At 47.2% G+C, this 27,495-nt stretch overlaps 1 protein-coding gene across 4 annotated transcripts in view; it reads left to right on the top strand.

Moving 5' to 3' along the window:
- Positions 1-27,495, top strand: part of COL4A6 (collagen type IV alpha 6 chain) — a 193,021-nt gene that overhangs the window by 159,474 nt on the left and 6,052 nt on the right. For all 4 annotated transcript variants that reach the window (XM_048865297.2, XM_048865301.2, XM_048865300.2 and 1 more), the window contains 17 exons: positions 375-482; positions 2,890-3,111; positions 3,347-3,508; positions 7,594-7,764; positions 15,019-15,162; positions 15,569-15,694; positions 16,015-16,196; positions 16,456-16,519; positions 17,472-17,546; positions 18,796-18,903; positions 19,703-19,810; positions 20,271-20,342; positions 21,870-21,995; positions 22,410-22,526; positions 23,416-23,577; positions 24,602-24,700; positions 25,309-25,455. In XM_048865297.2, coding sequence (XP_048721254.1) covers positions 375-482; positions 2,890-3,111; positions 3,347-3,508; positions 7,594-7,764; positions 15,019-15,162; positions 15,569-15,694; positions 16,015-16,196; positions 16,456-16,519; positions 17,472-17,546; positions 18,796-18,903; positions 19,703-19,810; positions 20,271-20,342; positions 21,870-21,995; positions 22,410-22,526; positions 23,416-23,577; positions 24,602-24,700; positions 25,309-25,455 — 2,193 coding nt within the window. The remainder of the gene's footprint in view (positions 1-374; positions 483-2,889; positions 3,112-3,346; positions 3,509-7,593; positions 7,765-15,018; positions 15,163-15,568; positions 15,695-16,014; positions 16,197-16,455; positions 16,520-17,471; positions 17,547-18,795; positions 18,904-19,702; positions 19,811-20,270; positions 20,343-21,869; positions 21,996-22,409; positions 22,527-23,415; positions 23,578-24,601; positions 24,701-25,308; positions 25,456-27,495) is intronic.

The raw sequence follows: 27,495 nt of genomic DNA on the forward strand, positions 1-27,495 counted from the left end.
AAATAATAGTTACTCCTGTAGCTCAGGTGGGTGGGGCTTGTGTTTGCTTCCTGGAAGTGCTGGGTTTGATTCCTACTGACAGTTGTGCTGTCTATATATATATGTGTGCAGCTCCTATTCAGAATTGTGGAAGTCATTGTTAATGAGGGGTGTAGAGAACTTTTGCCCTTCCATGCAGCTCCTCCAGACAAAACACTTGTCCCTCTGTGTTTATTCAGTTGATGAGATGAACACAGTCTTGGGGCGGCATTGACTAGTTTAAATTAGTACGGTAGTTGGGCGTTTTGTGGTTAGCTTTGCATGAAATATCTAATCCCACCTCACAAGAATATGCTTGTGTCTCCCATCCTGAATTGAATTTTTTTAATCCTCAGGTCCCAAGGGCAGACCGGGGTTTCCAGGCATTCCAGGTCAACCTGGATTACGTGGATCAAAAGGACAACCAGGTATTCCAGGATCAATGGCATTGCCAGGAGCACCGGGTAAGAAAGGAGTTAGTTATGGAACTTTAGATTGTCTGTTTAATGTACCATATTTTATCAGTGGGGCTCTCAAACTCTTTACCCGTCCTCTTCTATTCATGAGCACCCAGACCGCTCCCCATCCTAGTGATAATCGTTGTTATTTTAGAGCCATTGCTACATGGGAAGATAATATTGGGGAAGTATTGAATGTGTTTTTAGCTGCCTTTCATATTTTATGAGGAGAGATTAATAAGACTGGGGCTTTTCAGTTTGGAAAAGAGATGACGCGGGGGGAGATATGACGGAGGTCTATAAAATCATGACTGGCGTGGAGAAAGTAAATAAGGAAGTGTTCTTTACTCCTTCTCATAACACAAGAACTAGGGTCACCAAATGAAATTAATAGGCAGCAGGTTTAAAACAAACAAAAGGAAGTGTTTCTTCACACAATGCACAGTCAACCTGTGGAACTCTTTGCCAGAGGATGTTGTGAAGGCCAAGACTATAACAGGGTTCAAAAAAGAACTAGATAAATTCATGGAGGATAGGTCCATCAATGGCTATTAGCCAGGATGGGCAGGGATGGTGTCCCTAGCCTCTGTTTGCCAGAAGCTGGGAATGGGTGACGGGGTGGATCACTTGATGATTACCTGTTCTGTTCATTCCCTCTGAAGTACCTGGCATTGGCCACTGTCGGAAGACATGATACTGGGCTAGATGGACCTTTGGTCTGACCAAGTATTGCTGTTCTTATGTTCTTAATGTGATGTAGCAGCTACGACTAAGGAGGAGAGCCAGCAACCATGTGACCATTGAGCCCAAGTGTTCTATGGGATACAGTTTGGAAACCACTGATTTTTAGTGTAAAATGGGTGTGGCATCTGCATGGCTACCCCAGTCACTTAGTGGTGTGGCTATGGGTGTGATAATCAGCATATAACATTTGAAACGTTTTTTACGTTCTGTGATTTTTGTGATGTTTGTAGTCAAACATACAGAGTAATATGCCATGCAGAACAGCAGAAAAAGGAGGGAGGATTTTTAAAGTGTGTTTTCCTTCTGTCTGTTTTTCCCTGAGGACACCTGGCCTAAATGAGGAAATCATTGCAGAGGCATTGCTGACCTTAATTCCCTCTAAGTTGCGCGGCCGCACACTGCGTATTAAACCCCATGCAGGGGCTCAGGGCTGCAATGGGGAGAGATGCCTCTTCCCCAGCATGGACCTGCCGTGCTAGGGAGAGGTGCCTCTCCCCGCCGGCCCCAGCATGGACCTGCCGTGCTAGGGAGAGGTGCCTCTCCCCGCCGGCCCCAGCATGGACCTGCCGTGCTAGGGAGAGGTGCCTCTCCCCGCCGGCCCCAGCATGGACCTGCTGTGGTAGGGAGAGATGCTTCTCCCCGCCGGCCCCAGCACGGATTTGCCGTGGCCGGGGGAGAGGCACCTTTCCTCCCCCCAGCCCAGGTGCTGCTGCAGGGAGAGAGATCTGGGGGAAGTCCTCTTTCCCCTCCATAACCCTGGGCAGCCTGCACCCCAAACCACTCATCCTTGGCCCCACCCCAGAGCCCGCACCACCCCTTGCACTCCAATCCTCTGCCCCATCCTTGAGTCCCCCTCCCACATTCTGAACCCCTCGATTCCACCCCCAGCACATGAATTTTGTTATGTGCACCAATACCATGATATTGGTGCACATAACAAAATTAATTCCATACATGGGTGGGAAAAATTAGAGTGAACACTGTTGCTGACATGAAAATGCTCAGTTGTTTTGTCCTTGCAGCAGTTTAGCAACACTCTTGATGGTGTCCTTTCAGCACTTCCGCACACCATGCTTTCCAACCTTTGTTGTACCAGTGTGTTCTAGGACTCCTGAATCATCTACCCCATCGTGCCAAATGCTCTCCTTGGGAACACGAGGGCTTTTGGGTGATAGCCACACATGAGGCACTAGGATAGAGTGTAGGATAGAGTGAGATGGACTTGGTGAACAAGTGCAGCTGCAACATTTGTGACTTGCCCTTACTAGTGAGACACAGTTTACAGACTCTGATGGTTGTAGTCAGACTGTAAGTAATGCCTTTGTTGTAGGAAATACATCCATCTGGTAAAACCAGTACTTGTAAAGCAGTAGAGATCGCTAGTGTGTGTGCATTTATAACTTCAAAATGCTCTAAAATCTTCATTTCGTTTAAGATGAAAAGAACTTGTTTAGAAAACCAAAGGTCTTCCATTTAGTTTCCCTTCTTTTTGTCCTTTTCCACCCCTTTATTAAACATTCAAAACCAAAAAATATTTCTGTTTTCAAAACTAATTTTTTCTGTATGAAACAAAAAAGTGCATTTGTTAGACATTTTAATTCATATGGATATTGTTTCCCTCCTGCTGTGTATTTTCTGCTGTGTATTATTCGCTGGATTTTTCTTTAAGGCTTTCCTGGGCCTCGTGGAGATCAGGGACCACAAGGGCTTCCAGGACTTGATGGAACAGATGGTTTCCCTGGAAAGATGGGAACTCCTGGCTTGTCAGGGGCAAAAGGAGCTCCTGGTGAAGTGTTTGGTGCTGAAAGAGGAGCCCTGGGTGAGCGTGGCAGACTTGGATTCCCAGGAGATAAAGGACTTGTTGGAGAACCTGGATTTCCTGGACAGAAGGGTGAGCACCCTTGCTGCTGGTTTTCTGGAATCTGGAGCTGTTTATCTTTCAGAAAAAATGTTACTTTCTAGTATCTTTTTGAGGCCAGTTCATCAGTTCCTCTGAGCTGTTTGTAGTTCCATATTTACTAAGTTTCCCTGAGCATCTAGTGTAATTCTGAGATGATTTATACAAGTTTTAAAAGCAGGTAACTTTATTCTCACCTGTGAAGTAACATCCCACCTCTCACTCTCAGGTGTTAATGGAAGGCCTGGCTTACCGGGTTTTAAAGGTGAACGGGGTAATCCAGGGCTCCCAGGTATTGATGGATTGCGAGGACCTCCTGGTCCTGGAGGTCCGTTTGGCATTAAAGGAGAACCAGGTCCCAGGGGAGCAGTTGGCTTCTCAGGATCACCAGGTATGTAGTGTCTCCAATGAGGCTGAGTGGCTTAACCAAACACCAGGATGTTAAATAAGATTTAGAATAGATTTGCTGTTTGCTAGGAGTTAACCTGAGGTTGCTACCCGGTGGGGCTGGATGTGTGTATCTGATCACAGAATTTGGGCCTCGGGCTCCTCGCAGCCAGAAATGATGTTATTGTGCTATAAGCCACCAGAGGAGAAGATAGAATGAAGTATCTTAAAAATACCAGTTTTTAAATTACTTTATTATTGCATATTTGCTGGATGAATGATGAATCTCAATGTTCATGCTTTAATTTCAAATACATAACAAATTGTTAGAAAAGTGACCCTTGTCAGAGGGCAAAATCCTATTAACTGGATGGGCTGAAAATTGCTGGGCTTCTTGGCACAACTATACGTATCTTCTTCATCCCCTGAGATAGTGGAAGACCATCTTGATTCCCCCTCCCTTCATGGGCCCAAGGGACTCTGAGTAGAATAGTGGCTTTTGAGTTGCGCTACACAGGGTCTTTCCTGGTAGCACAATATGCAACATTATGACAATCAAGCAAAGGAGAGACCAGATGTTTAGTAGAACATAATGGTCTGTGAGAACATCTGTCTCTTACACAGTGGTTTGCAGAACGACAAAGCTGGAGAACTATTTGAGGAGAGAAATAAACTAAAGTTATACCCCAAATAAAAAAAAAGTAACAGGACCAAAAAAATGCCACAATAGCAAACAGAGTAAAAGAAGGTGATTAGAGGCAAAAAAATCCTTTAAAAATTAAAAGTCAAATTTTACTAAGGAAAATAGAAAAGAGTATAAACTCTGGTAAGTCAAATGTAAAAGTATAATTAGACAGTCCAGAGAAGACTTGGAAGAGCAAATAGCAAAAGACACGAAAACTAACAGGAAATGTTTTTTAAGTATATCAGAAGCAGGAAGCCTGCCAAACAATCAGGAGACAATCAAGGTGCTAAAGGAGCATGTAAGAAAGAGAAGGCTGTTGCAGAGAAGCTATATGAATTCTTTTGCATAGGTCTTCACTGCAGAGGATGTGGGGGAAATCCTCACACCTGAGCCATTCTTTTTAGTTGAAAGATCTGAAGAACTGTATCAGAGTGAGGCATCAGTAGAGGTGGTTTTGGAAAAATTGATCAGTTTAACTGTAATAGGTCACCAGGATCAGATGGTATTTACCCAAGAGTTCTGAAGGAACTCAAATATGAAATTGCAGAACTACTAACTGTGGTACGTAACCTATCGTGTAAATTAGACTCTGTACCAGATGACTAGAGGATAGCTAATGAAATGCCTGTTTTTAAAAAAGTCTCCGTAGGTGACCCAGGCAATTACAGGCCATTAAGCCTAACTTCAGTACCAGACAAATTGATTAAAACTATAGTAAAGAACAGAATTACCAAACACACAGATGAACACAATATGTTGAGGAAGAGTGAACACGACTTTTGTAAAGGGAAATCATGCCTTACCAATGTATTAGAATTTTTTGAGGGTGTCAGAGAGCATGAGAACAAGGGGGATCCAGTGGATATAGTATTCTTGATCTTCCCCAAAACCTTTGGCAGGGTCCCTCACCAAAGGCTCTTAAGAAAAGTAAGCAGTCATGGGATAAGAGGGAAGTTCCTTTCACATATCAGTAACTGGTTAAAAGATAGGAAACAAAGGCTAGGGATAAATTTATCAGTTTTCACAGTGAAAAGTGGTAAGTAGCGGGATCCCTAAGGATCTGTGCTGGGACCTGTGCTGTATAATATATGCATAAATGATCTGGAAAAGGGGTAAACAGTAAGGTGTCAAAATTTGCAGATGATACAAAATTGATCAAGATAGTTAAGTGCAAATCTGACTACGAAGAGGTACAAAGGGTGACTGGGCATCAAAATGGCACATGAAATTCAGTGTTGTTAAGTGCAAAGTAATGGATAATGGAAAATGTAATCCCAACTATACGTACAAAATGGCAGGTTTCAGAGTAGCAGCCGTGTTAGTCTGTATCCGCAAAAAGAACAGGAGTACAAAATGGTGGGATCTAAATTAGCTGCTACCACTCAAGTCATAGTGGAGAGTTCTCTGAAAATAACTGCTGTGTGTTCAGTGTCAGTCAAAAAAACTAACAGAATGTTAGGAACCATTAGGAAAGATGATAAAACAGAAAATATAATAATGCCACTATATAAATCAATGGTATCCCCACACCTGGAATCCTGTGTGCAGTTTAGGTTGCCCCATCTCAAAAATAGTATATTAGAATTGGAAAAAGTGCAGAGGGCAACAAAAAGGATTAGGGGCATGGAACAGCTTCCAAATGAGTAGAGATTAAAAAGACTGGAACTGTTAATTTTAGAAAAGAGACTACCAAAGGCAGGTTATGATAGAGATCTATGAAAGCGTGCCTGGTGTGGAGAAAGTGAATATTTACCCTTTCACATAACACAAGAACTAGGGGTCACGCAAAGAAATAGGCAGCAGGTTTAAAACAAAAGGACGTACTTCTTCACACAACACACAGTCAGCCTCTGTAACTCGTTGCCAGGGGAAGATGTGAAGGCCAAAAGTATAACTGGCTTTAAAAAAGAATTAGATCTGTTCATGGAGGATAGGTCTGAAGCATCTGACAACTGGCCACTGTCAGAAGACAGGATACTGGGCTAGATGGACCCTTGGTCTGACCTAGTATGCCCATTCTTGTGTTCTTAAACACTAATCTCAGAGTTGCCTCTGAGATTAGCATTATAAAGTGGACACCAAAAAGTATTGTTTTTTAAGTTGGGGGAGGCTTTTTCTTCTGTATAGTTTTATATTCTTGGTAGTTTGCATGACGACTCCCCTGCCTTTAATTAATATTTTAAACCCACTAATTGGTGGATGATAAACTTTAAGTGACTAAGGTTTTGCTGCAGTATTCTTTCTGAGTCATTAATTTCTTTAGTGCCCTTGTGCTTTCTGTTCACGTATTTCTATTTTTCCTTCACCATTTTTCTATTCCGTTTACCATCAACTCTCCATTTTTGATGTCACACTGTTTGGTTATGTGTTCTTCACATAGGCTGTCAAGGTGAGAAAATCCACTGTAGCATAAAAGGTCATGAACTAACTACCTAGCTTTTAAAATGCTACAAGAATTGCTTTGACTATAGGTTGCACCCCTTATTTTAACCGTACCAGAGAGCAAAGAATCATTGCACCGAGTATGCTCAGATGGTAACAAAGAACAAAGGCCATGGGGAAAAGTCTTTAATATTCTTAGACTTCAAGCACACGTTGTCTTTCTCTTCTTTAATTAAGCAGATATTGCATTTTATGTTTAAAAAAACAGGTTGTAGCTTTAAATGCTAAAATCCAGGGTTCTGCAAAGCTCACCCATCTGATATTTCCGCTTTATGTGCCGTTTCTCAGAAGCTATCTGATTTTTTTTCTTTTTAACGCTGTAGCTGAGCATTCCCTTTTTCAGTGGTTTAGGCCTTTACCTTGTTTGTTTTTTTCTGAAATAAATGTTTTCCAAGGTGCAGCCAGAAACATTCTGACATATGCAGAGACTGAATTGTGCACAAATGTTTCAACAACGTTAATCCTGGAGATGCTTTTATCGTAACACATTCAGCAGCCTATTCCTTTAACTACTAACTGATCTAACTTTTAAGAAGTAGCACCTTAATAGCAGAATGAACAGGCCACTCTTCAGTTGACCCCTTTGGTTGACCCAGGTGATGTGGAAGTTAGCATTATTGATGCTCCTTATTCCATGCTCTGGTTTTCTGCCTTGAAGTTAAAAGGTGAGACCTGCTGCTGCTCTGCACTTTAATGGCTGACAAAGTGGGGGAGGAGAATAATTCAAAAAGTCTCCCTGTTACTGGTTTTGAAGTGACGTAGGCAGGTCTCTGATTGCTGGATGACTAATGTTTTTGCCTATCTAAACACTCTGCCTGCTAGAAGGCTGCATGTGCCATCATTTTGAGGTCCAGCTCTCACATTAAAAGCAATGCTACATTTAAAGAACGTGCAGAACAGTTCACCAAACTGTCCAGAAGCTTATATGACAAAAGCTATTGAGTTTGCTTGTATTGATTCAGGACTTCCTGGAGTCAAAGGACCAACTGGTGATGCAGGTCCACCAGGCCCTGCTGGTATGAAAGGCTTCCCAGGTCTAGAAGGTTTTCCAGGACCACCTGGGGACAGAGGATTCCCAGGGTCACCTGGGCCTTTGGGTAAAGATGGACGTCCAGGTTTCTTTGGAGCGAAAGGTAAGTGTATAAATTAGGAAATGGTCATATGGGGCTGGATTCAGATGCACAGCTAAAGTAACACGAATGATGATTTTAGACCCGACTTGTTGGGAGAGATGGAAAGTTACAGGGAACCTGTGTTCAGATGCATTCATTTCACTGCTAGATTGCTGATGTGACTGCAGATTGGGTTAGTAATTAAAAGCTGCATTGGACCCTGCCAAAGGATATATCGGTTCAGTTTCAAGGGTCCACCACACAGAAACCACTATCCAAGTTGGGGTCATTGTTAGCAAAGGGCATCTATAATAGCATTTAATATTCACATTGAAGAAGTTAACCCTTCTGAAGTGATTTTTTACTTAATGTGTAAAGTATACTGAGGTAAGTTGATACAACAGAAATATCAGAAATAGATAATGGAGAAATGATTTCAGGAATACCAATGTGTTGCATGTTGTATCACCATTTGTCTTCAAAGATAAAAATTATTTAAGGTGCCAGTCACCCAGTACTTTTTTTTAATCTGATCACAGCCTAATGGGAGAGTGGCACGTTCTTGACTGTCTCTGTCATTCTCTCTGGGGAGACAGGTGACCCCTTGGTGGGGAAGACAGAGCTACATTGGGGGTGGATGTGGTGAGATTTTCCCTCACTCAGTAGGAAGCAGTGTCTTAGGTGAGCAGTCAGACATTGTAATTCCACATGGGAGCCCCAGATCTGGCCAAGAGATGATCCTGAGTCCATATGGATAGAATCAGAAAAGTCAGTGTGGGATTGTGAGTGGGGGAAATTATAGGTGGTGAGAGAACGAAGAGTTTGGGAAACGTCGTACGGAAGAGAAAACGAAGCACAAACTGGCAGGGAAGTAAAACTTAAAACAGCCATTTAGAGTCGACACTGCTATAGGTTCTTCTTCGAGTGATTGCTCATGTCTATTCCACAATAGGTGTGCGTGCTCGCCACGTTCACTGGTGTCGGAAGTTTTTCCCCTAGCAGTACCCGTAGGGGGGGAGCGCCCCCCGCAGCCCCTGGAGTGGCGCCTGCCTGGCACGGTATAAGGGGAGCTGCACTCTCCCCCCACCCTCAGTTCCTTCTTGCCACCAGTGAAGGTGCGACGGAACTGCTCTGTTCCAGCTTTGCCGTAGCTCGATCCCCAGTTCTGTTCGTTTGTTCAGTGTTAGTATCTGTAGTTAGTTCGCTGGTTAGTCAGTCAACGAGCCCGGGCCGGGACATGCCCTGCGCCCTGGGGTTTAAGTCGTGTGGCTCTTGTAGGTGTTCTATGCCGAGAAATGACCCGCACGCAGACTGTTTGCGCTGTTTGGGAGAAACCCGTGTCAGCGAAAGGTGCAAGATTTGCAAGTCGTTTAAGCCTCGGACCAAAAGAGAAAGGGACATTAGGCTCCAGGCCATCCTGATGGCATTGGCGCTGACCCCGACTCCGGCACGCTGCTCCAAACCGGTATCCGGCACCACGGCATCGGTATGTGGCGACCCTCCAGTTTCATCAACCATTCGGCACCGCTCCCCATTCATGGGGCATGCCAAGAGGGCCAGGAAGACTCCTTCTTCTCAGCGGCACCGAGGAAAATCTGGGACAGAGGCTAGACCCATGTCCAGCAGTTCTCGCTCCCCACCGGGCCCCAGGCCTCTGACTCATGTTGAGTGGAGTAGCCTGGCCCCTTCGGAACAGGCCTCTTCGGGTGTCTGGATGCCTTCCACACCTGAAGCCCTCCAGGCGGCCTGGGATGTTATGTCCATGCCGGTGCCAGGAGCGCCGCCAATGTCCGCCCCACACTCCAGAGGCAAGCCACTGCTGGGATCTCCGCAGTCACCTCCGGCTCGGTCTCGGTCAAGGAAACGTTCCTGACGCCATTCACCACCCAGCGACTGCTCGGCGCAGAGTCCGGTGGATCGCCCTCGACGCCGACCAGACTGTCTGGCTGGGTTCCGGCTGGCCAGGACTCTAGGCACCGCTCGTCCTCAAGGAGCGATTATTGATGGGACCACGGCAGGCGCCGCCAACGGTCCTCGTCTCGGAGGGGATATCGCAGCTGGTCACGGCATGGTCGTCGACGCCGTTCCCACTCAGACTCCCGCTCCAAGTCTCCGCCAAGACATTGCAGCCCTGGGTGTCAATCGCCAGCATCTCGCGTCTCGCCATCGCGGGTCCGCCTGTTGAGGCCATTCGTGGAGCAGCTGCTACCCTCGGTACTGGTTCTCCACGTCGAGATCGCGGTCCCGTGGCTGACGTCGATCCCGGCTCCGCCGTTCCTCCTGGGCCAGAGGCAACAGCAGACCGTACGCCAGCCCAGTCTCCATTCGTAGCTGTGCTTCGATGGGCCAGGCCAGCCAAGCCGAACAGCCGGCCCTGCTGGTGCCGCAGCAGGTGCAGTGGCACCGAGCGTCATGGCTGGCCCAATGGTGGGCACCATGGGCACCGTGGCCTCCAGCGCAGGCCCCGGTGGGGGCTCGCTCAGTGGCCGGAGCTTTGGAAGCACCATCGGCCTCCCTCTCCGGACCCCTTTGGAAGGAGTCGGTGGGACGTGCATCCTCGGCACCATTCCTGGAGTCCAACCAGGTGGTGGACCCTCCGGTGCCAGCCGATACCCAGAGCACCGCAACGGCCTCCTCGCCCTACCTGGAGGAGGCAGTAGTGGCTCCGCCCCACAGGAGGACTTCAGGGCCCATCAAGAACTCTTAAAGAGGGTGGCAGCATGTCTCCACCTCCAGGGCCCTCAGACTCCCTGTTTAACATGCTTTCCTTATTGACACCGGGTAGGTTGGCCTTGCCTCTCCGTGAAGGGGTGGCTAAAATTTCAAATGCCCTGTGGCAGACACCAGCTTCTTTGGCCCCTATCTCGAAGAAGGCAGAACGCAAGTACTTTGTACCTACCAAAGGGCATGAGTACTTGTATACCTACCCAGCGCCCAACTCCCTGGTGGTCGAGTCGGTCAACCACAGGGAACGGCAGGGTCAACCAGCCCCAACCCCAAAGAATAAAGACTCTCGGAGACTGGACTCTTTTGGAAGGAAAATTTATTCATCTTCGAGCTTCCCGTTGCGAGTGGCAAATCATCAGGCTCTCCTGAGCCGGTACGAATTCAGTCTGTGGGGCTCCCTGCTCAAGTTTGAGGACTCCCTCCAAGAGCACGATAGAAAGCAGTTCAAGGCGCTAGTGGAGGAGGGGGCAGCAGCCGCTAGGGCATCCCTACAGGCAGCCTCGGATGTGGCGGATACGGCCGCATGATCCATGGCCTCCGCGGTGTCCATGAGATGGGCGTCATGGCTCCTGCTCTCTGGGCTTTCCAGTGAGGTGTAGTCCTCCTTGCAGGATCTCCCATTTGATGGGAAAGCCCTGTTTGCGGAGGAGACAGATACAAGGCTGCACGGCATGAAAGACTCCTGCATGACTCTCCAGACTCTGGGCCTATATGTACCGGCTCTGGGAAGACCTACGTTCAAGTCACAGCAGGCTTCCGCCCAGGCTGCCCTCCCGAAGTATGAGGCCACACACAAGAAGCAGCAGGACTATAAGAGATGCCCTCAGAGGCAGTCTCAGCTGGCCCCCCAGCCTGGCTCCTCTAAAGGCAAGCAGGCGGGGGAAAGGCACTTTTGATGGGCCACTCGGGGTCACCCCGCCAGTCCTCATCAGGGATCCAGCCTCAAGTAAAGCTCCCCTTCTCCAAATGGTTGCGTGCTTTCCTCCCAGGATGGTCGTGGCTAACCTCAGACCGATGGGTCCTCAACACCGTCTCCCATGGTTACACCCTCCAGTTTACTTCCTCCCTGCCCAACCACCCTCCACCCCGGTCCCTATTGGAGGACCCCTCACATGAGGCGCTGCTCGAGCAGGAGGTGGGGCAGCTCCTAGGACTAGGAGCAGCAGAGGCGTTCATTGGCAAGGGGTATTACTCCTGATACTTCCTTATCCCGAAGGCCAAAGGGGGCTCAGACCCATCCTGGACCTGCAAGGTCTGAACCAGAACATGGTGAAACTCAAGTTCCCCATGGTTTCCCTGACCTCCATCATCCCTCCCTGGATCCCGGGGACTGGTATGCTGCCCTCGATCTGCAAGACACATACTTCCACATCCACATATTTGAGGGGCACAGGCGCGTCCTCCATTTTGTGGTGGGACAGAATCATTACCAATTCACTGTCCTCCCATTTGGTCTGTCCACTGCCCTCAGGGTATTTACAAAATGCATGACGGTGGTAGCAGCCTACCTCAGACGGCGCAGGGTGGGGTCCAGATTTTTCCCTCTCTGGACGATTGGCTGGTCAAGGGCACCTCCCGGTTGCAGGTGCGGGATCACATGGCACTCCTACTGTCCACATGCACCGCCTTGGGCCTGTTAGTAAACAGTACCAAATCCACGTTAGTCCCGGTCCAACGCACAGAGTTTATCGGGGCGCTCCTGGACGCAGCATCGGCCACAGCCTCTCTCCTGCCAGACAGATTTGAGACCCTGAAAGGTCTCATTGACTCGGTTTCAGAGTTCCCAGTGACAACAGCCAGGGTTTGCCTGCAGCTCTTGGGTCACATGTTGGCATGCATGTGCATGGTTCGTCATGCCAGACTCAGGATGAGGCCTCTCCAACTCTGGTTGGCCTCGAAGTTCTCCCAGGCCATGGACAGGACGGACAAAGTCCTCACCATGCTGGACTCTGTGATCACCTCCCTACAGTGGTGGTCCGCTCCAAACAACATGCTCCAAGGGGTCCCGTTCAGGGACAGGGCTCCATCGTTGGAGCTGGTGTCCGACGCATCGGACCTGGGTTGGGGGCCCATGTGGGGAACTTTCAGACCCAAGGCCTGTGGTCGGCCCAAGACCTGACCCTACATATAAACGTCAAGGAACTCAGGGCAGTGCGGCTGGCATGTATGGCCTTTTGCTCGCACCTAGAGGGCAAGGTAGTCAGGGTCCTCACAGACAACACGGCCTCGATGTTCTATATTAACAGGCAAAGCGGGGCCCGATCCTCTGCCCTGTGCCATGAAGCCCTCAGGCTGTGGGACTTCTGTGTAGCCCACGACATCCACCTGAAGGCCTTCCACCTACTGGGCTCCTGGAACAAGAGAGCGGATCGCTTGAGCAGGAACTTTTCCTCGCAACACAAGTGGTCCCTCCACCTGGAAGTGGCCCACCAGCTCTTCCGAAGGTGGGGAACTCCCAAGGTGGACCTATTCGCAACTTGGCAGAATAGGGATGTCCCCGGTTCTGCTCTGGGGGGGCCTGGAGAGGGGCGCTATCTCCGATGCCTTTATCCTGTCCTGGTCAGGCCGGCTTCTCTATGCCTTCTCCCTGTTCCCTCTAATCAGCAGGGTCCTGGAGAAGATAAAGCTGGACAAGGCCCGAGTCCTCCTGATGGCCTAGGCAACATTGGTACGGGACCCTCACGGGCCTGGCGGTAGCTCTGCTGTGGCCATTGCCGCTCCACCTGGACCTGCTCTCTCAGGACCAGGGCTGCCTCCTCCATCCCAACCTAGCAGCGCTTCACCTCACGGCGTGGCTGCTCAGTGGTTAGGTGGAAAGGAGAGGATGTGCTCAGAACAGGTTCAGCGTATCCTCCTTGAAAGTAGATGGCCTTCCACTCGCCACGCTTATTTGGTGAAGTGGTCCCGTTTTTCTAGATGGGCGGCAGACCACAGTGTCTCTCCACTGACCGCCCCTATCCAGCTTATTCTGGACTACCTCCTCCACCTGAGAGCCTAGGGTCTGGCGCCTTCATCAGTCAATATCACCTGGCAGCCATATTGGCCTTCCATCCGCTGGTGCAGGGGCACACAGTATTTTCCCATGCTATGACTTGCCAGTCCTTCAAGGGGTTGGACCATCTTTTCCCATATTCTAGACCCCCACTCCCACGATGGGACCTGAACCTGGTGTTGACTTGTCTCACGGGGCCCCCTTTTGAACCACTGGCCACGTGCTCCTGGTCACACCTCTCATGGAAGGTGGCCTTCCTGGTTGCAATCACGTCAGCCAGCTGAGTCTCGGTGCTCAGGGCCGTGACCTCTGAGCCTCCGTACATGGTTTTTCATAAAGATAAGGTCCAGCTCCGTCCACACCCCGCATTCCTCCTGAAGGTGGTCTCCGCTTACCACATGGGTCAGGACATTTTTCTACCAGTCCTCTGCCCCAGGCGTCCAGTGAGGAGCGCCGTCTCCACACGCTCAATATGCAACGAGCTCTGGCTTTCTACCTCGAGTGGACCAATCCGTTCAGAAAGTCCTCGCAACTGTTTGTCACCTCAGCCGAGCGCACGAGGGGCCAGCCGATTTCCACTCGGCGGCTTTCCAGTTGGATCACCTCATGCATCCATACCAGTTATGAGCTGGCAGGGATTCCCCGCCGCCCATTGTGAGGGCACATTCGACTTGGGTGCAGGCCTTGTCGGCTGCCTTTGTGGCCCACATCCCATTCAGGACATCTGTAGGGCTGCCATGTGGTCTTCGGTTCACACATTCACCTCGCACTATGCAATCGTCTCCCAATTCAGGGATGATGCCGGGTTCGGCGGGGCTGTCCTCTGTCCTGGGAACTTGTGAACTCCCACCCACCTCCAACAGATATAGCTTGGAATCACCTATTGTGGAATTCACATGAGCAATCACTTGAAGAAGAAAAGATAGTTACCTTTTCCGTAACAAGTGTTCTTTGAGATGTGTTGCTCATGTCTGTTCCACATCCCGCCCTCCTTCCCCTCTGTCAGAGTTGTCTGGCAAGAAGGAACTGAGGGTGGGGGGAGCGCGCAGCTCCCCTTATACCGCGCCGGGAAGGCGACACTCCAGGGGTCGGGGGGGCACTCCCCCCTACGGGTACTGCTAGGGGAAAAACTTCCGGCACCGGTGCATGTGGCGAGCTCGCACACCTATTGTGGAATAGACATGAGCAACACATATTAAAGAACACCAGTTACGGAAAAGGTAACTGTCTTTTATTTTACGAGGATAGTCAGTCATGATTTGAAAGCACATGCTGCTCCGGTTGGATCAGTTGGTATTGTGTGCTCTAGTGGGAACAGGAATAGACCCTTGATGGTGAACTGGAAGCTACTGAGTAAGTGGTGGTGAATAGAGGCTTACTACAGCAATGGAGACATCTAGCAGAACTCTCCTACGTTTGTGCTCTAGGATTTTTGACTGCCTGGGTTTGTGCAATAGGCCGTACCTGCCCTGCTCCCAGCTTCCACTTCTATTTGTATGAAAAATACCTGTAAAGACTGAATTTCTCACTTTGTTTTACAACTTCTTTCCAAATAGGTGAAAAGGGTCCTCCCGGGTTGATTGGCTTTCCTGGCATGCCAGGCCTGCCTGGTATCCCTGGGGTGAGTGGGCTGAAAGGAATTCCTGGGTCAGCTGGAAGGGAAGGAAATATTGGATATTCTGGACCCTCTGGTCTAAAAGGTGAGTGCTGAAAAACAAATGTGACTAAATTACTGGGTTGCTGCAGCAAGGGGCCCAAGTAGGGTGACCAGGTACCCCGATGTTATTGGGACCATCCTGATATTAGGGGTTTTGTCTTATATAGGACCCTATTACTGCCCATCCCTTGTCCTGATTTTTCACTGGTCACCCTAGGCCCAAGAGCAGCAAGGGAGGAGAGCTGCTTCCGTTTTTTGATTGCCAGTTTATTATCTATTCAGGGTGTAAAGTAGCTGTAGCCTGGTTTTAAAAGGTGCTGAGCACCTACAGCTCAAATGGCTTCAGTGGGCGTCACAGGTGGTCCGCAGCTCTGAAATCCAGGCCTCTTGTGTTTAAACACTTTTAAGAGACCCTTCTCTCGTACAGCTTAATTCTCTTACATCTTCAGGTGACAGGGGTGATCGAGGTCCACCTGGACTCCCGGTTCTTAGGCCTCCAGAATTGGCATTGGCATTCAAGGGAGACAAAGGTGATCGTGGGTCACCTGGACTGAGAGGATTCCCTGGACCTAGAGGTATTTACCGGCATTAGAATACGTTCCAAATGAAAGTTGCCACCACTAACCACCCAGTAATTCTGATTGCTCTGGGCAGAGGATGTTCTGTCCATTTAGCAGCCTGCAGTATTGTTACTTTCAGATTCTACAAAGATTTTCCACACAGCCACTCTGAATTTGAATCAAGAGTTGCTCTTCAAAGCTGTGCTTCTTTATTGCAGAAATAATGAAATCTCCTCCTCTTCTTTGCAGGGAGCATTGAAGAATAAGCTTCTTGACTGGGCTGAATGTCTTTATGATGATGTAGCCACACATTTTTGTTTGCTGTATACATTTAGGTGATAAAGGATTCCCTGGACCCCGTGGACAACCTGGTCTTCCTGGTCCACGAGGATCGCCAGCCACAGATAGAGGACTACCTGGTGATGCAGGGTTCCCAGGCCTGCCTGGACCACCCAGCTTGCCAGGACAGAAAGGACAGGCTGGAATCATAGGATTACCCGGATTTCCAGGAGAAAGTGTAAATATGCATCTTCCATTCTGAGTGCACTTAGAAAAATCCCACATACTGTATCAGAACAACAGAGGCTGGCAGTACTTTTGTCTACCACACCACCTCACTGATAAAATCAGCTCTCCTCTGGTAATAGCTGGCACTGATAAATGAAAAAGAGGGTTTTCTTTTTTCTCCAGACAGATTGGGGCGCAATTCACTGCTATCAGCACAACCCAGGCTGCAGGCAGTAGGCATGAGGATAATCATCTATTATTTTTTCCAGGGTTCAGAGGGTATCTCAGGAGCACCAGGGTTCCCAGGAACTGTTGGTTTCCCCGGTCCAAAGGGTAAGAAAATGATTTCCAACCCCCAGGCCTTTTCCAGAGTGTGACCCAGCAGAAGAGAGTGGGTGAGAGACTGTGAGGGAAAAGTTGCCAGTTTTTGATTTGCTTGGATGTAAATATTCTGAGCAGCTCTCATAGCAAATAGGGGACGTCCCTTAAAATACAGGATGGGTGGCTGGACAAGTCAGTGGTTACCAGAAACCTTCTGAGGTAAATCCACTAGAAATCTGCTCTGTGTATTCCTCCCTCTGTTGTTATTTAAATGCACTTAGTTCACTGAGAATCACAATGCAGACAGGAGAGGCAATTTTCAACTGTCCCCTGCTCTGGTTGTTTTAACAGAGTTGTACATGTTAAGAGATGCAGTCAGGGAACTTTTTGCAGTGGACCATAAAGCAATGAACAATGCCACATACTCTTGTGTGCCAGTAGATGGTGCTCTTTGTTTTAACCACCTACCTAAATACGCAGCTAGGCTGGGATTTTCAAAGGAATTAGGATCCCAATTCCCATTGGAATTTAGTGGGAATTTGATGCTTAAATAGCAAACAGCAAACTTAAATAGCAAACAGTCTCTGTCCATAGCACAATACCAGAGACATCCAGAGATCTAGAAAATAATCCTATATCAATCATATAAATAAATAGAAGCTGTGAAGTGAAAAGCTAGGTGTTACCTGTGATCTAATTTGTGGCTTATTGGATCATTGCATAGCTCTGCATCCAAAGCTGATGCAAATATTGTTAAAAGGATTTATTTTACCCCAGGCAAGTAATTTGTTTTGCCTTTGTTAAGTCCGTGGATTTGAACTGTAGCAAAGGTGTATTTTCAAGAGAAAGAGTAGTAAGCAACATGTAAAAGCTACAATTCAGGAGTGAATGGGTTAATTACAGAATGGTCTACCAGCACAATCAAGTCCGGAGAGCAAAATTTCCCTTTCTTGACTTCTACCAGGTGACCCGGGGGAATCACTTGGAATTCCTGGTGGGTTAGGAGATAAAGGAGAACGAGGGGACCGTGGATTCCCAGGTAAAGTAACCCTTGATGGTTATGAATTTCTGGAATGAAAGCTGCAGGGTTTATCCTTGGGCATTGCTGCACAAGCTTGTGATTTTACTATCTGAAAACACTTATTGAGTCTTCTCGTGCAGATGAGAGATGTGGGGATTAGAAGCTGGCCCATGCCTGAGCCTAAAAAATTCTAAATGCTCCAAAACCAGCCAAAATCCTAATCTCAATCCCAACCCTCAGGTCCCACCTAACTTCTCATATTCTGTAGGTTCCAGAGCACCCAGTCTCTGGCATCCTGATAGCATTGTCCAGGCCCCTGTTCAGTGGCCTTTGGTGCAGCAGCATCAGGAAATGCATATACTTCTCATTTTCTTCAGGCCTTTCTCTAGTATAGCTTCTCTGCCAGATTAGAGAGAAGAAGCAATGTAGCCTTATGGTTAGAGAAGTGGACCGAAAGTCACCTTTCCTGCTGACTTATCATATGAGTTTGGGCAAGTTATTGAAATATATCATAGCACCTCTTCTAGAAGGATCTCAACCAAAGTGCAGTATAGAGCGTTGAGATAACGTCCTCAAAGCAAGCAGAGTAGCTGTTATGCCACTAAGATTTGGTGTAACCTAAGACTATTAACTGGTTCAGCTGAAAGGGGGAATGATGCTGGGACACTTTTTTATTTTTTTTAAAAAAGAAAAGCCATGGGATCATTAACTTCCACCTGCACAGTTTCTAGGGATGGGCAGAAATTGACATTGATTAGGTGTCTCATCTGAAATGCCTAGCCTTGGACGGCAGTGACAGCAAAGTCTTGTTATGAAGTTAGAATTTATAGAACCTGATTTTCAGAAGTTCTGAGCACAAACAGTTAAAATGAGTCTCCATAACTTTTTGATCCAGTGGGGAGAGAGTCACCCACTGAGCCATAGTGACACAGAAATTACTGTGACTTCTTGATAGTAGAAAGGACCTTCCTGTCTCTCTCTCCCATTTTTATTTTTTTTATTCCTAGTACTCGGCAGTGACCTGTGATTGGTTGCAAATGTTCCGTCTGGCCAGTAGCCTGCTCCATTGGATATTGCTGCTCATCCCTTGACCTCACAAAGGATACTGGGAGATCATAACAGCAGTATCCTATAGTCCACTCCAATGGCCATAGCACTGCAAAGCAGAATTGTTAGTTCATTCCCAACCCTTAGATAACAGATACATGATGGTATGGTCTGTGGGCTTTTATATGGTCTAACATGATTTTCGCTCTTATCATTTAAGGTGAGAGGGGGAAAGATGGGCCAAAGGGTGAACCAGGATACCCAGGAAGCACTGGCCTGGATGGGCCTAAAGGTGTCCCAGGTGACCTTGGCCAAGAAGGACCACCAGGTATGGCAGTGAGCATAACATCTAACCAGTGAGGTTTGTGGATGGTCAAAGATATAGTTTTGTTGTTTTAGTTTTTGTTCTTATGTTGCTTGTGATAGGGCTGCCTCATCTTAATAGAGAAATAAACAGAAAAGACCTTTAGTAACAGACACATCTGTCATCTTGCACTCTGTATTTTCCTCTATTCTTGGTCTGAAAGGTAGGACCACTTTCTGTAGTGATAAACCTAGAGGCAGATCCTGCATTGTAACACCTGTGTAACATAGCACAGAAGATACAGCCAAAGGGAAAGGGGAGGAGGAGAGCTGAGTTTTAGCCACCTTTGCACCTCCTGGATCCTGCGCTGTTTCTGGGGTTCGAATGATCCCTGGTGTGAGTTACAGACGGTAATTTACAGCAGGCTCTCCGTGGCTGGTTCTCCAGCCATTGTCATGATTAACAATGTAGATAGTCAATGTATATATCTGTGAATTATTTACCCAAGTCTATAATCTGGGCAGATGATGAAAAACACATTGGTTGAATAATTAATATGGGAAAAAATAGTGAAATTAATCAGATAAACTGTTTGATAAATATTCTACAGCTAGTTGTTGTGATGATATGTGATAACAGAGAGTGTGTGTTTTGGGGTTGCTTTGTCTAGGTAGCAGTTTGCTCATCCACCACTTCTACTTTACATTGCCATGAGAGGGTGAAAGACTGCAAATTGTAAAAGAGAGTTGTCCAATGCTTACTCTCAACAGTGCGGGTACATGTGTGAAAGTCCACCCCTTGTCATTTTGTCACTTCTTTTCAGGCCTCCCTGGAATTGCTGGGTTGCGAGGAAATGCAGGTCTCCCGGGTTCTCCAGGGCTGCCTGGACCTGTAGGATTCATCGGACTCCCTGGGATAGCAGGGCCAAAAGGTGCATCTTTCTTTAACTTTCCACCTGGGGAAAAAGTCAAATCAAGAAACTGGCGTATTGGGTGGGTAGGAAATAGCAGACAGCACAGCTGTAGCCCCCTGTGCTTGGGCTGGTGGGCATTAGTAACTGCCCCTCATTTCTTAGTGGTGTCAGTGTTGGCTCCTGCTGTTCAAAACCCGAAGAATGTCTGAAAAGGGAGAGGCTCTTATCTGATTTTTGAGGTTTGGGTCACTAGTAGGGTTTCGTTGCAGGTAAAACTATAAAAGTAAGTGACTATGGGAAAAGCTCTTCGTCTTGCATTAATGGGAGGTGTCTAGAGGAAAATCTTACTTGCATTGATCTCCAGAAGCACTAAACGCATGCACAGCCTCCTTGTTTTGTACATTTCCTTCAGATTAGCAGCTTCTTATATGCTACAAGCTATTGGCTGTCCATTCAAGCTTCTATAATGTCTCCTCAGGATTCCCTGGATTTCCTGGTTTAAATGGTCTGAACGGCTTACCAGGCACAAAAGGGTCACCTGGAACACCAGGTAAAAAATTGCTGCTGGGGTATATTTAGAGGGGTGGGGTTTGAGTGACGACGTAGTTTGTCACAAAATGGCTCCATTTTAGTCATGTTCTGGATTTAACAGAAATAACAAGGAACCCACATTGTGCATCTTGCGTCAGTATTCTTACTAAATGTGTGAGACCAAATTCTGCTTCAATAATGAAGCATTAGCACTGAATTCAATGGGGTTTCACACATGAAAACGAGAGCAGAATGTTTTCTGCAGGTGCCATTGGGGTTGTAAGTCCTGCCTCAACACCTGAACCAGCCTGTAACCGCTACGAAGTTAATTTGATGAAAGTATAGGCCTGTTCTCTCCCTCATTTCCGTTACTCTGATTTCACCCAGACGACATTTGGATGTTTGGTTAGGTTTTGGTTTAAAGATGACAAGTTGCCGCATAGATCTCAATTACACTGGGCCTGTGCTTGTAGCATCACCTCGTTCATGAGAGTAGCATCACTGAAGTCTGTGGGCTTCCTCACATGAGTGAGAGCATCAGGCCCGTAGGCTGCACTTAGGAATGTTCTGCTGGTTTTTCATATTTTGATGGTAATATGAAAAATAGTTCTTTTTTTCTCAACAATGTTTTGACAAATTCAAAGAGGTGGAGAAAGACATATGGGGAGAGAGGCATATCTAGTCAGAATCATCCTCCAAGTCTGAACATTTTAAAAATGATAGCAAACGTCAGATTTGTTAACTTTAAATTGTAACTGGATAAATGAAAGAAGCACAGGCGTTACTGGACATAAACAGTGTTAAGACTGAACATAAAATTTCTAGTTTGTAAATATCTCTCTAGTGCTCTCCATGTTTCCCTGATTTCAAAGTCTTTATTTTTGGGAAATAAAGACAATTGCCATATTTTCTGAAGCACTCAAATGATTTGCATTTGTTTTCTGATTTTCACGTCTGTGAGAATGGAAAGACTATATAATATTGGCTCTTGCCAAGCACACCATGGGAAGCATCTCCCAGAGCCCTGCTTCTATCCTGCAGCACCTCATGCTTCACTCCAGATCTTCTTGAGCAGTGGATGTTGATTGATCCCTCCATCTTGAAATTCTTTGAACAGTGGGTTCAACTCTGTATTGTATCTCCTGAGAGGAGTGGCACAGAAGACACAATCCAGGGGGATGGAAGGCAAAATTGACTTTCCCAAGCTGTCTATGGGCTTCACTGGAACCCAGAATCCTTGTTGCACCAAGCACCATGGGCACATCCTTACACCAAGGCTCACAAAAGGAGTAGCATAGGGCTATGCTGTTCTTAGGCTGGGAGAATTCTTCCCCGGCCCCTTGGGTCTTATTTACATCCACTGTGCACCACCAGAGCAGCATATAAGGGACTGGAGTTGGGACCAGATTCGGCCCCAGTGATTTCTCTGAACTCCAGGCAGTAGAGGGGTGAATGGCTAACACTGTATACTGACTGAACATGCAAATGAACTTACATCAAGCAGTTTTAAAAGGCTCCTCTGTCCCCTTTAAACATGTTTGATTAGGTCTGAGTGAAGCTGGACTGAATGGCCCTGCAGGGCTTCCAGGTCCTAAGGGTGAAGAAGGTTCCCCAGGCATTGGCCTAGGAGCCCCAGGACTCCCTGGGCAGAAAGGATCATCAGGAGACATGGGTAAATAGTAATGTCTGTGGAAGCAGATGAATTGTATTGACTGATCGAATGTACCTAGACTTGGGACAGCAGGGAGTATATGTAGGGTCAGTGTAGTTTAATAATGGAAATTCACAGTCATAAAGATGTGAAGGGGCCATTGGTTTGTTGATTTGTAAACACAAAGTAAAGGTATGGCATGGTCTAATGTATGACAAATGATTGAGTGCATAGTTTGAATTAGCTTTTATAGTTCTCTTGTGGTGCTAATGAGAAAGGGGGTTTGTTCCTTCCCTGGAGGGGGAGGGGGTGTTGTTTGGGATAACATCCTGTATCCATATTGATGTTACACTGTCCACGTGGATCATCCCTGATGATCACAATAGGAATGCAGGCATTGCCTGGTTTTTTTTCAATATTCATCTGTAATTCTAGGTCTTCCAGGTACCTTGGGTCTGCCTGGTTTACCAGGGCCTCCTGGCATCTCTCTTCCTTCAAATATACCTGGGAGACGTGGTGATTCTGGCCGTCCTGGAGTGGATGGGAATCCAGGTATGAAGATGAGAGCCTCCTTCGTGTACCTCATTTGTGTTATATGCTCTAACTGTGGAAATGGCAAGGTTGACTGCCATTCATATACACATTTCCTGGGAACAGCTGAGAAGGGGAAATTGGATTTTATGAGCAATCAGTCAGTCTAATCTGGTGTTTAGAGCAGGGATTGGGAATCAAGAGGTCTGGGTTCTCTGTTCTTTGCTCTGCCACTGACCTGGAGTAAATGGTTTTATTGCTCTATGCCTCGGTTTCCCCTGATGTAAAATGGGGATAATAATACTGTGCTTATCCAACTTCATAAATGCTTTGAGCTTCTTGGGTGAAAGGTGGCAATATAAATGCAAAATAACAATTTCTCATTAATCACGAGTATGATTTAATTATTGTATTCAGATTTCATCATGCCGTCGTTATCATCCTCATTCCTGTTGTTGTTCCTTTTTTATTTGTACTGCGGTAGTGCCTGGGAACCCCACTCATGGACCAGGCCCTCACTGTGCTAGGCGCTGTACAACCACAGAACAAACAGACGGTCCCTGCCGCAAAGAGCATCACTGTACATACTCTGATCAATCACAGTGCAGCGTGACTCACCAGTGCTCGCAGGGGGAAGGGATGTGAACTCCCGTCGCTTGCAGTTGGGGAACCAAAAGCAATAGAGATTTGACCTACAACACAATAGTTTGTAGTAAATCCTCCTCCTGGCCTGCTGAGCTGACTGTTATGAAGGGGAAATGATATTTTTGATGATCCCTCACCCTGGAAACCTTGCTCCCATGCAGCCAAAGAGTGAATGAATGAGTATTCCATAGGGTGACCAGCTGAGGATAATAGGAGCATTCTGTCTGTTACAGGAATTGATTTTTCTCACCCATTTTGTTCCTAGGCCCCCCAGGTCCTCCAGGTCCTCGGGGGCTCTCCGGCCCAGCCTCCAATCAAGGTGATACCGGCCTTCCAGGTTTACCTGGAGTTCCTGGTTTGCCAGGCATAAAGGGTGACATAGGACTCCCTGGTCCAACTGGAATTCCAGGAGCTTCAGGACTCAAAGGTATTTTTGTACAGGGTTTTGAAGCTGCCCCCTGGGAGTATAAAGAGCTGTCACATGTTGTGAGCCTGATAGCTGTGAAATCAGCTCTGATGTAGGTGTGTGTCACTCTGGGATTTGTTTTCTGTTCCGGGAACGCTGAAGGTAGGTTTCTCCAAAGCACTCCATTTTTACCTACAGGGATGGAGCGACGATAGGCCACCCAGCCCTGAGCGCTCTTGAAAATCCCACCTTGCATTTTTTCACTTCTCTTCATTATTTTAGGTAACAGCTGCCCACAGACAGGAACACCGTCTTTGCTGTTTGCTGCTGTTGGTTGGGATTGCCTATCCCCAGATCCACATACAGATCTCCCCTCTTCTGTGGGTCAGGAAGAGCTGCTGCCACAGCTCTCTCCTACCCATCCACACATCCTCTGGGCCTCGCCTTGGCCACACCATGGACTTGGAGATCCATGAGGGGGCAGAGACAGAGTGGTCTGTGGGGAGTCAGGCAGGGCCAGTGGGGGAGCACATCACCCTTCCTCTGGTCCCCCCCTGTAGGAAGCGTCATTCTACGGGCGCTATGGAGCTTGGGAGCCAGGTGAGGAAGGACACTGGAGATCCAAGCTGCTGTGAGAGCACGAGGCCTCTGGCAGGTTCCCTGGGTTTGTGGGTGGGCTCCAGGGCCTATTCGTGAGGGCAAACCCTGCCCCCTTGGGGGTGTCAGTGGGGAGAAATTTCACATGGGGAAGATACCTCCTCCCCAGAACCCCCTCCCATGGCTTTTTCCACAAGAGGGAATGATGTGTGCAATGATTTCAGAGTCAGTGTAAGATTCCCCGCTAATAATGTTACAGTGGAAGCTCTCACAGAATAGCCCCGCGGAGGTGCCAGTCAGTTCTGGGAATCAGAACTGACACAAGGGTGCGACTATGTCGTTTAGAACCACACCTCTGCCCCCCGGTGCATCTGCCAGTATTTCACGCAGGTACAGAACCAGGGATTCGTTTTCGAGATCCATTACTCTTTGCTCTGTATCTTCTCAGGTGTGAAGGCTGAGCCAGGCTTTATGGGGATGCCAGGTAAAGATGGGCTTCCAGGGGACCCTGGAATTCCTGGGCTGAAAGGTGAAACTGGCCGTCGAGGTGAGCACAGGATGGTTTGGAGAGCTGTACTGCACTTGCAAACAGCTTGTGGGGTGGAAGGTCGGGGAGCACAGTGAGCGGGTTTCTGTTCTTTTGGGGTTTGTTCCTTTTTTCCACCCAAGTATAAAGCCAGAGCTTTTGGTGACTTTTAAATGGGGATGGGCATAAACCAGCAACCCAGCTCCAAACACGCCCAGACTTTGGGAATGTTGGGAACCGTCTTTGCAACTTTGTTACTTAAAATGTATCTTCTTTAGTGTTTTCTCTGTGGAGACAACTGCTTGCAGAAATTGGAACTCTCTCTGTTTCTGTGTTGATCTTTCTATCAATCTCTGTGTCTTTCCTGCTGGGGAGGAGGGTGGGCAGGAGGATTACTGTTTCTCCCCCAGATCCCCAACAACCTGTATTTGTAGCCAAAAAAATAAAAAAGGGGCTGGGACTTAGGGAAATTAGGGACTTTTAACAAGAGCTTGGGAAGTCATGGGAATATACCCAGTGCTAACATACAGGGCATTCTCAATTTGTTGAACTACATCCTTGGGCTAGTAGATCATCCTATCTGTGCACTTTATGTGGGGTGCTTAGGGTGCCATTTGCAATGTGTACAGGTTTCCCGGGCCTACCAGGCGCTCCAGGCCTAGTACCAAAACCAGAAGAAGTCATAGTTCCTCCAGGGCTACCTGGTCTGCCAGGAATTGATGGAGTCCCTGGCTATGCTGGAGATCGTGGATTTCAGGGACCAGATGGGCAGCAAGGTAAAAAGCAGCACATCAAATAAGTGAAACTGAAATGTTGGACTTCTTGCAGTCACAGGAAGCGGCTTTGTAAATTGTGCTGTCAAAGTTCATATGCTTTTGTTTAGAAGCTTTGTAGTGGAAATGACCACAGTGTATCTATCTTTTCTTTTTATTAGAACCGGCTAGAAATATTTTCTTGTACATTATGTTCACAGGATTTTGTAGCCTCTTTTGCGTTAGACAGGTTTCAGAGGAACAGCCGTGTTAGTCTGTATTCGCAAAAAGAAAAGGAGTACTTGTGGCACCTTAGAGACTAACCAATTTATTTGAGCATGAGCTTTCGTGAGCCACAGCTCACTTCATCAGATGTTTACCGTGGAAACTGCAGCAGACTTTATATACACACAGAAATCATGAAACAATACCTCCTCCCACCCCACTGTCCTGCTGGTAATAGCTTATCTAAAGTGATCAACAGGTGGGCCATTTCCAGCACAAATCCAGGTTTTCTCACCCTCCACCCCCCCACACAAATTCACTCTCCTGCTGGTGCTAGCCCATCCAAAGTGACAACTCTTTACATAATCAAGTCGGGCTATTTCCTGCATAGATCAAGGTTTTCTCACATCCCCCCCACCCCCATACACACACAAACTCACTCTCCTGCTGGTAATAGCTCATCTAAACTGACCACTCTCCAGGTTTAAATCCAAGTTAAACCAGAACATCTGGGGGGGGGGGGGTAGGAAAAAACAGGGGGGTAGGTAGACTACCTAGCCTGTTTCCTCTTGTTTTTTCCTACCCCCCCCCCAGATGTTCTGGTTTAACTTGGATTTAAACCTGGAGAGTGGTCAGTTTAGATGAGCTATTACCAGCAGGAGAGTGAGTTTGTGTGTGTATGGGGGTGGGGGGGATGTGAGAAAACCTTGATCTATGCAGGAAATAGCCCGACTTGATTATGTAAAGAGTTGTCACTTTGGATGGGCTAGCACCAGCAGGAGAGTGAATTTGTGTGGGGGGGTGGAGGGTGAGAAAACCTGGATTTGTGCTGGAAATGGCCCACCTGTTGATCACTTTAGATAAGCTATTACCAGCAGGACAGTGGGGTGAGAGGAGGTATTGTTTCATGATTTCTGTGTGTATATAAAGTCTGCTGCAGTTTCCACGGTAAACATCTGATGAAGTGAGCTGTGGCTCACGAAAGCTCATGCTCAAATAAATTGGTTAGTCTCTAAGGTGCCACAAGTACTCCTTTTCTTTTTGCGTTAGGTTCATGGAACTGAAAGCAGCCGTCATGATGCAGTTGGCATGATGGCAACGCGGATCTGGCAGCAGATCTAATCAGTGTGAGAATGATTCATTTTGGAGAATTATTGAGATTGTGTCAACATGAAATACTGTAACACATTGCTTTAGGAACCTAATTTTGCACTGTTGTAGTTCTGCCGTTGACTTCAGTGGGTGCAGGATCAGATCCTACATAGCCACCACTGCAATGCTGAATGTTCCTTGTCATTTGGGGAAATGATTACAACTTAATCTTAAATATTAACTCAATTTCTCAAGGTGCAAGCTCTTGGAGAGACAGAATCCCAGTAGGTGTCTGCTCTTTTCCCTGCACGCTGGTCTAAAGCACAAAATTACAATATTAAACAGAGACCTCAAGTGCTAATTCCATTGAATTTTACAGCAGGTGGGAGAGGGGAATTTAGATTCAAATCCATGGATCTAAACTTGCCATTATGTAACTTTGGAGCGTATGAGATCCAAAATTGGAGGATGCCCATTTGGATGTGGCTGAAATCAATCAAAGATAGCTGCTTCTGTAAGGGTTTAGCCCAAAAATGGTGGTAGTCTTCTGAGACCAGGTAATCTTTTCTCTGTTTACAATGGCAGAAATCTTGAGAGATCAGATGAAAATAATCACAAAATTTTACTGGCATCATATCCAAACCTGAATCCAAGTTCTGCTTTGGCTTCAAACTCAAATCCACTGGAGCCTAAGCCTGACCCAGATCTGAACACTCTCTCTTCTGTTCATTTGTAATGCTTGAACAT

The sequence above is a fragment of the Caretta caretta genome, chromosome 9, assembly GCF_965140235.1.
Source record: "Caretta caretta isolate rCarCar2 chromosome 9, rCarCar1.hap1, whole genome shotgun sequence".
Taxonomy (NCBI): Eukaryota; Metazoa; Chordata; order Testudines; family Cheloniidae; genus Caretta; species Caretta caretta.